General features: G+C 33.9%; 1 protein-coding gene across 1 annotated transcript in view; it reads left to right on the forward strand.

Moving 5' to 3' along the window:
• ARAP2 (ArfGAP with RhoGAP domain, ankyrin repeat and PH domain 2) overlaps positions 1-8,093 on the forward strand; it is a 73,153-nt gene extending 65,060 nt beyond the window's left edge. The window contains exons 15-18 of the mRNA XM_010292151.1: positions 2,546-2,690; positions 5,014-5,116; positions 5,764-5,962; positions 8,026-8,093. Of these exons, the coding sequence (XP_010290453.1) occupies positions 2,546-2,690; positions 5,014-5,116; positions 5,764-5,962; positions 8,026-8,093 (515 nt within the window). The remainder of the gene's footprint in view (positions 1-2,545; positions 2,691-5,013; positions 5,117-5,763; positions 5,963-8,025) is intronic.
• The last annotated feature ends 1,811 nt before the right edge of the window (positions 8,094-9,904 follow it).

Here is a 9,904-nt window from a genome sequence, read left to right on the forward strand (position 1 = left end):
AAGCTTTTCTGTTGAAGCAGTTCTGACTTGCTGTGAACTAATTGAATTCTCACTGGGTCAGAGAGGGAGCACCTTTCTCTCACTGGGGATTACAGCACTTGTCTAAATTTTGGGCCCTGTCCCAAAGTACATTGGGTTTTTGATCTACTGATTTTTTTTTTTTTAAACGCTGTTTGAGGAAAGGGCTGCAAGCCAGAATCCTGTTAAGCTGTCTAACCATTAAACTAGAGTTAAGTTCTTCCTCAGTGTTACGAATCTCTGAGGCAGTTGTCAGCCTTTCCTTTAGTGCCAAGGGCTGAAAATTTAAGAGCTGTGTTTATTGTCACAGAAAACTTATGTTTTTGTGGGATGAACCCTAATGGTAAAGGAAACTCAAGAAATCATTCGGTGCTGTGAATTGAACCCAGGTTTTATAACAGCCAGGTGGAACACCTGGAAATACTGTCCAGTTTTTCATTATGTGTGTTTCAGATACTGCAGGAGAGAGTAAGCCAACTTAGTGTGTACTTCACATTATAGCAGCATCAGTGGTTTCAGCAGGGGTGCATAACTTTTGAGGAAAGTTTTTGTTAATTATCAGCTGTTGATGATCAGCAAGAAGAGAGCTCAATCACTGGTGCCATTCTGATGTAGCGGATCAAAAATTTAAGGTTAGAGGTTTAGTGGCTCAGGTTTGATTTTTTTTTGTTTTGGTTTGGTTTTTTTTTTTAGTGTAAAAGGTTTTATGGCATCCTGTTAAAAGTCTAGACATTCCAAAATTGTCCTTGAGCATTGTAACAGTTTAATGAATATTGGAACAGTGAGTTATTGTTTAGAATTGCCTTTGGGGGACAGGAGGGGAAAAGCTGGGGACCAAAAAACCCTGAACAGTCAAAACCTCCAAATACGGTGCTCAACTCCTGTAAACCTATACATTTTCAAACCCTTTATCTTATGTTTATTTTAATATTTAAAATGGATATTTAGACAGAATATAGATAGAACTAGATAGCAAGTAGCATGATACAAATAAATACTGATAAAATAGTACCAAGATATTTATAAACTCTGTATAAATCATATAGGAAATAACAGAAAAAATAAGTCATTAAAATATCAGATAATATACTAAGTAAGGATTGGCTAACTACAACTGCAGTTTGCTTTTTTTTTTTTGGGGGGGGGGTTGTTTGTTTGTTTTTTCCAGAGTTTTTTTACCAAATTCTCACAAATACTTTATCAGGGTATCTGCATCTGTATAGGAATTTTAAGACTGTAGAAATAAACAGAGTATTTTCTCTTACGACCTCCTTAGATGCATCTCAAATTATATTCTAAGAACTAGATGTAAACTAGAATGAATGTATGAAAATTTTGAGTAGCAAATTGTCATTAATATGCTATATCATGTGCTGCATTCATATTTTAGGTTGATAAGAGGGAGTAGGCATTTGGTCTTATTTAAATATGCCAAATAATACTTTTAAGTTGCTCTGCAGATTTTTTTTCTCCACCTTTTTTGTTTTTTTCTTTATTTGTTGTTTTTTTTTAAAGTATAGATGGTAATTACTGGATACTCCCACATATCTTCAAAGTTATTTGAAGATAGAATTCTCAACTATGTAATTTAACCATGCTCAGCACCTATAAATTGTCACACGTTAAAAGCACTCTACAAATGTTAGCATTCTGTAAACTACAGTGTTGCTAAATGAATTTATCCATGCTGTGTATATACGTGAATAACAACAAGAGAGAGCTGCAGTTCCTCCTAAAGTGAACATGCCATCCTGAAATGGCTATAGCTACTGCCTGTCTAAGATGTATCCATTTATCTCCACCTGTATACAGAAATAAATTCTGTACAATTTCATTACTATCTGACACTTGGGCCTGCAGTAGGAGAGAATTGAGCTCAACCGCTGATGTACCTGGAAAGGGTTGTTCTGCTAGTTTTTCTGTTCTTCAGTTTGTTGTCATCTACTATTTTGGTAGCATATTTAAAAAAAAAAATAATCATGTTAAATAACACAACTTCTGATATGTTTTCCTTGTGTTTTCTAGTACTGTGCAATGGATACAAGCTCTGGCATATATGACATTGTTTTTTTTCTAGACTATTTGAAAGGCTTAAATTATTTTCCTTGATCTTGTGACAGTGAGTGGACACCCAAGAAGTACCAAACAATGGAAGGCAGACTGACTTGGTTTTGGCCTCTAGTTCCAGTATCGTGAAAGAAAGAGTAGCCCTTTTTTGCTACTCCATACTGTAATTCACTCACTCATTTTGCTATTGTCAGAATATATTTTTTGTATAGCTTTCGGTGTTTCTAACTTCGCAGCATGCTTTCTTTTTGCTTCCTTAACTCTCTTCATGTAACGTGGTATTGTGTACTAGCTCTTCCCCCATCAAGTTCCATAGCAAGTGAAGTAAAAGCCCTATACAATGGTAAAGTTAATTTATGAAGCAATTAAATACACTCATAAAGTAAAAATAAATGTGTTATATTTGAAATGTTCTTTTCTTAAATTAACACTGACTTTTCTATTATTTCTTTAATCACAGATTGCAACAAGAGATGGTGTACTTTGGAAAGTGGCTTTCTGAGCTACTATGAAAATGATAAAACTACCACTCCCAATGGTATGATTGACATCAGTGAAGTTATCTGTCTTGTAGTGCACAAGTCAGACTTCTTTTTAAATAGAGGGTATGTTCCCAAATTAATATTTCAATAAACAAACTCAGGTATTTCAAAGACTTTATCCTGGGTTTTCAGAGCTGTTCATTTGTTCCTGAATTTTGAACATGCAGTTTAGAAAAAAGCTGAATTGTTTCATGTTGACTTCAAGAACTAAGTGCTAAGTGGTATTTGGGGAATTTTTTTTTTAAGTAGTGATATAATGAAAATGTTACGGTAATTTAAAAGATCAGCATAAATTAGATACATCTGTTTCTTATTAAAACTGTAGTGCATATTTTCAGTGCTTAAAAGGTTACATGATGATAAATTGAACAATTAATACTCATTTTTCTTTCTGGGATTGACCTCTGCTTCAAGCCAAAACTCTTGCTTTGTTTCTTCTTGATAATAATGCAGCAGATTAGAGTTCTCCACAATGCTTTGGTTACAGATTTATCGGTCTTTGAAACCCATTCTTTGTTCTGCAGCTGGAGACAACAGTGTAACTGTTGAACATTGTGTTAGTTTGAAGATAACTTTTTTTATGGTCGTCTTTTTCTTTTATAACTTGCTCACATCCCATTTGTACGTTAAAACCAGGATGTGGAGATTCACCTAAATCTGAGTTGCATCCCAGTGATACTTGATTTCTTTAGGGCAACATTTTTGTTTATACTTTGAATCTGTCTAACAAACTCCATAACACTTCCTTTTAAATTTCTTTGTGTGTGTATGTAAAGTAACAAGATCTTTCTACAGTATAATACCATAATGCTTCTAGTTACAAAACAAAAGTATCTGCAAAGAAAATAATCTATTTGGTAAGCTTCTGGAAAAGATAACAGGAAGAAAGGACTTTAGCTACTACAGAGATAAAGGGTGTTCAGACAGGAGAAATCCTGAAACATGATGATCCCTCTTTAGAGATGGCCTTCACTACTCTACAGTAGCATAGCTTTGTGGTATCCAGAAAAAAAGAAAAATACCACTTTCTTCTTTTGTTGTCAAATCTAACTTTTGCTTGCTACATCTCCAAATGGTTCCACTTCAGGATAATGTCTAAATTAAAAATGTCTTGGCTGAATACTTCACTTTTAGGGAATGACTAACCTCCTGCTGTGCTTTACCTGCAATTGCATAGTTTTATGATAAACTTCCCTAAATTTGATATTTCATGTAGTGAAACAGTCGGCCCCTAAACTGTCTATTCTATTAGTCAGAATTAAGTATTCACATATAATTTTCAAAGTGGTTATTGAAAATGAGAGAACTGACTCACATTCAGTTCTCCAGGTTTATACAAATCTCAGTCTCCAACATTGAAAGAAAAAAGCATACTCCATCTATTTGGATTCTACGGAGAGGTCACAGAAGAAATCATACTATAAATTGGTGAACCATAATTTGTAAGTTAAAGAGTGACCCTAAATCCAACAAGATATTTACTTTCCAAATTCCACCCCAATTTCAAACAGTTTGCTTTTTCTTCTTTTACTATCCTTATTATTTGTCAGTTAAAAATGGAAAACCAGGGTCCATCTCTTTAAATAATGATACATTTTTTTAAAAAGAAAACAAAAAAATGCCCCACCCAAAACTTTAAGAACTTCTTGAGCTACAGCAACTTCAAAGGGTAGACATCAACTCAACAGAACCAAACTTCTTGGAGGTGGCTGGTGATAAAAGGAGTGGCAGTGACCGTGCATTTCACCCTAGGAGGTTCAGGCTCAATGACAGGAAAAGTCTCTTCATTAGAAGAGTGGGGGAGAACAGGAACAGGTTGCTGTGAGAAATAGTAGTCTGCATCCTCGAAGGTTTTCAAGGCTTTTCATTGCTGTTCTGATCTATGGTTAGTGATATTCCTGCTTTGAGCAGGAGATTAGACCAAGTGACATCAAAAAGTCCCTTTGAACCAACATTTTTATGATGCTGTGATAATATGTTTGCAACTTTCCATTCAATGAGTTGGTCTGCTTATATTAAACCTAAACAAAATATTTTGAATGGATCATAAAAATATACTTGCTGAAATCACATGAACTTGCAAATGCAAAAAATTCCCTGTCAATTTTAATGACTATATGTAAACATCTTTATTAATTTCAGAATTACTGAAAAAACTTATGCGGTAGCCTCTAACCACTCTGTTATTGACCTGAAAAGCACTTTGGTCATGTTGTGTCATAAAATACTCTCTTATTAGCTGGGCTGTACTTGTAAGAGTGGAGGAGAAGTGCGGATGAATTCTATTCCATAGGTATGAAATAATGGAAAAATAGAGAAATGGGACTTGTGTGTGTCTACTGTTATGAAGACTAAATACAGCTGCCTTTTTCCTTGCTTGCTTTAGGGACATCTTTACCTTTGAAATCTACTTAATGTCAGAACGTGTTTTTCTATTTGGAGCTGAAACTGCATATTCACAAAGAAAATGGACTTGGGCAATAGCTAAGGTAATACTGATAATGATCTCTTCCAGTTAGGCCAGGAGCCTTTGCACAAAGAATAAAGTGTCATTGTTAGCTTAAAATCCTTTGAGAAGCCATTCTTGATGAATACTGATCTATCTTGTGTGTAAAGGTTTCGTGTGCAGTGGGAAGAAATAACTTCTGTGATTTAATGTTTGAAACAAGATAATAAAATTAAATGGAAAAGGAATTGAAGCAACATTTTAATGCTGACCTTAAGAATATATTAAAGGTGCTCTAGAATAAAGACATATACTATATGAATTTATTTCATCTAAGTTGTTTATGGTTGCAATTCTGTTCTTTTATTTGCTGAAACAGAATTCATAAAGCAGTACCATATTTTATACAGTACCAAATGCTAATAGTCACATTACTAATTAAATCAATTGTAGCTTGAAAAGCAAAAATGCTTGAATTGTAGACTATGAATGGAAAAAACATGTTATACTTGCTCTTATAATTTAAACTTAGTGTATATATGGGTTTATGAATGATAAATCTGATTTTTTTTTTTTTTTACTGTGGCTTTCACCCTTGAATCTTATAGATTTGCAATATCTTGATTTGTTTTTTTTTTAGGGGAAGAGGGTTTTTTTTCTTCATCTGACTCACCCCATTTTCTTTGGTAGCATTTTGTTCCCCCTGTGGCTGAATGCTTATTAGAGAGAGACTGTGACCTGATTGGCCAGCTGTACTACAAAGATTGCCATAACCTGGATCAGTGGAGAAAAGGCTGGTTTGCTATAGAGAAGTCAAGCCTTTATTTTTGTCTTGAAATGGAGAGTGCTGAAGAAGATTCCATATATCTAAGGCGGTTGCAAGAACTAAGTAAGAATTTTGCTTAACATCTCGAATTCAGGAAATACTCTATGGTATTAATTCACTGTTAAGGACATTTCCATTACATTTTAAAGTCATAAACATTAGGGAGCTCAGTAACTATTCTTTTGCGCAAACCAGATGCTCTTCCAACTGTCATCTAAGTATGGAGTTGGTAAAATTCTGCCTTGGATTTTTTTCCCTACTTAGTGGCACACACTAGAGATATTTTTTTCACAGCTTCATAATGGCTGAAGACAATTTTTGTTCCTGTTGCAGCAGTATATTTCTTACAAGAATACAGAATTGAATAATAATATATAACCTTTTGAGATTATTGTCTCATATTTTTGACAGAGCAGAAATACTCACTGCAGAACATATTCTTGAGATGATTGGCAGGCCTAGTTTTAAAATACTCAAATGTACTGTAAAAATTAGGATTTTCTTGGAAAGCTATTTCACAGAATAATAGACTCTTTTTCTGATACTAAAAATACTCTTTGCTCAATATCATGACGTGGAAAATGAGAATATGTGTACAATTGGTCTTCTATGACCAATTTTACATCATTGTCTGTAATTATGCTCTGAAACCTCTTTAAACATCTCTGCCCTACTTGTTTTTATATTAAACAAGGCACTATGTTATGTAGAAAAACTAAAAATAATTTGAGATTTTTATATTAAAGTAACATAGAGAAGATACTTTAGCTCTTTATTGATCATCATCTTTATAAATGCTGTCACATTGTGGACTGTTTTGCAAGAACTTGCCTAAATGCCATTTGGCTTTCTACTGTTTATTTACTGCCACCTTACATTTGCTGTGAATAACACCGTGAAGGTGGCTTCTAATCATGAATATTTTTATCCCTCTAGCTATCTTTTAACTTGTGAATACTTTTTAATCTTCATTCAGAATTAAATGTTAGACAGTAGGAGAACTGTTTCTCCTATTAGTTTTGATAATGCAGCTGTAATTGCTCCTACCGTAATCATATGAGCATCCAAAATCTGTGTATAGCTCAAGTATAAAAATGAAACATACATTTAGGTTTTGGTTGAAAATCGTTTTTGCTTGGGTTTTGATTTTTAAATACTAGTTGTATAACAGAGCTGTATTTCTTGGAAATATATATCCATACTCCCATCTTTTCTTTGATTTCTGGTTTCCCCAAAATAAATCTGTTCCACTATTAAGACTGAATTGTATAACTGAAACTTGCCAATTAATGAATCATCAGTGGAAGTATAGTCACTTACCTTCTTGATATTTGACTCAGTAAAAGTAAATGAGGCCAGGAGTATGTGTGATAACAAAACTATCGTATAATATGCATCAGAATATGTTTATTGAGCTTCACTGATACTCATCACTTTCCTGTCTCTGGGAATTAGTAGAGATAAGATATGGATTATATATATGACCTAAACTTTGAAAGAATTGACTTTTCAGAATTTTGAATTAGTGAACAGGTTACATTTAATTTACTGTTTCTAGTATAGCGCACAGTGTAGTTTTATAAGCACTGTTACTGGAAACTATTCAGATATATTTTCTGTATAATATAGGTGTTTTGCAGGGTGCTTTTTTTAGTAGGAATAGCATAAGGCAACATAAAGAAGGGTGGCAGTGTTCATCACAGTATAACATATAACTCATGTTATGTTATTGTAAATATCTGCAGCCATTAGGGTGCAAGTAAATTAATGGATTAAAAAATCCAGCTTAATTCTGAATCATTATGTCTTCTAGAACTTGTATTTACAAGTTTAATTTTAATATAAGAAAACACTGTAGCATGTTTTCACAATAAAAAGTATGTGTTCAACATTTCTTTGTAATTTTCTGAAATAATCTTTCTTGTAAATGTGAGTGTATTGTGGTATTTCGTGGAGTTTTGTTTCTATTATCAGCAGCATTCTTTATTTGAAATGTTTAATAATTCCATGCTCCTTTTGTCACTGCAGATAGTTTTGAAAAAACATGTCTATATATGCATGCATGTATGGGTTTGTCTATATATATGTGTCTGTGTAGATCATATGAATGTGTGTTTTGTTTACAGCAATCAGTAGTGTGATGCAAAATGGAGAGAAAATAGACGTCCTGCTTCTCGTTGAAAAAGGAAGGTAAGGTTCACATCTGAATAAAGCTTTGATCTGCTTTTATATTGATGTCTTGGAATTCTTGCTGATCAGTCATGGAGCTTTTTCACTTGCGGTTGCTAAAGAGAGTAAATTTGCAGACTTTCTAAAGGAGGGAAAGTCTTTGTGTATTAATTATGTTTCATGTCTGTGTCAGGAAACACTAACAAGTAGTGCTTAATTAAAAGCAGTTTTCCTACTGAGAAAATTATTCTCAGTCAGATTAGTCTGCCAATAATGGCTTCTTCAAAAGCACCTAACTTCTTTTACCCTGCAAATGAAGGGTATTTCTTTGGAGCAGTTACCAATTACTTCTCAATATTTTTATCACTCTTATGTCTCAGAATTCTGTGTCTCAGTCTGTGTAGGTCTGGATTAAGAGGGTATGTATGAGTCCCCTGGTTAGTCTTATTGTAATGTCTGATCTCAGTTAACAACATACTAGCTAGAAAAAAACAAACTTGTGAAGCAAATGTGATCCACATCTGCTTCCAAGCTCTGAAATAAGAGGCAGTAATCATACTGTACACTGAAAAGTAAGAGCATATCATGAGAGGTCGAATCAGACTAAACATTGTCAAAGCAACAAGACTATTTCTTTTTTGAAGATTGCTGCTGTTTTTGAAGCTCAGTGCACTTCCTACATTTTTACAATAATTCTAGACTATTTCTAATTTTAGATTTTTTTTCTTCAGATCTCAAAAATGTTTCATGTGTGTGTCTGGGTATCTTTGCTAAAGTAAATTAGAGAGGAACACACTCCTTTTTGTAGCACCTATTGATATTTTATTCCACTCTGATCTCTGTTGGGACATATTGTTCAACCTGTTAGAGCTATCTCCAACCCAGCTGGAAATCCTGACTTCTCACAATGTTGTCTTCTTATGCCATAATCAGATAGTCATTTGCCTCCTCTTATGTTTCGCTTTCATAGTTAAAATGCTTCTTGACTTCTTGCTAGAAGTGGCAAACCTTTTTACAGATTTCTGTGTCTGAGACTTCCATCTCACACAGAGATGTCCTCTGGTTTGCTCTGTATTCAGTTTGGGGTTTTTTTTCCCCTTGATCTCTCCTATCTATTTGTAAAATTTGTGAAGTGAGTGGTGATACTTGATCTCTTGTTGCCATCCAAACAGAGGTTGCATACTAGATAGGTGAAGAAGCTACTCCTGTGTAGTTCAGCAGAGGGATCTGTACACTGAAGAGAGGAAACGTGTCTGAAAACAACTGTACACAGTAACTTTTAAATGTATCTTCTATGTATAAAATATAATGCAAAATCTCTAATGACATACTTTAAGGAAAAAAGTTATGCAGACAATTCAGTTTCAAATGTTTCTTCTTTTTTTTCTGTAATCATTTAAGTTCTCTTAGGTAACAGTGAATGTTTTCAGACCATAATGTAATCCAGATGGTGCCTTTTTTTTTCCCCTGTTACACTTCTCTTGTAGTTTGCTCTTTCTTAGTATAGATAATAAACCTTCCCTACATACTGGCACAATTTCTTTATGCTGATGGTTCATTAATTACAATGCTTTTTTCTTAACTCTTTGATGATAGCAATAAGATTTCAAATAAAATGCAGTTATGAGCACAAAATTCTACAATCCAGAAATAATCCAAACATAAGACTCAGAGGAGTGAAAAGACTTGTGCTTCCAGTATGATGTGCTGGATACAAGACCTTTAATATCCTTTGAAGAAATACTGCTGACCTCCGTTACATATATATGTAATTATTAGTGGATTTTCCATGCTTTTGTTGCAATTTTGGGGAGGAGTGGCTAGAGAGCAGCCCGG

Source organism: Phaethon lepturus, unplaced genomic scaffold, assembly GCF_000687285.1.
Source record: "Phaethon lepturus isolate BGI_N335 unplaced genomic scaffold, ASM68728v1 scaffold6868, whole genome shotgun sequence".
In the NCBI taxonomy this organism is placed as follows: Eukaryota; Metazoa; Chordata; class Aves; order Phaethontiformes; family Phaethontidae; genus Phaethon; species Phaethon lepturus.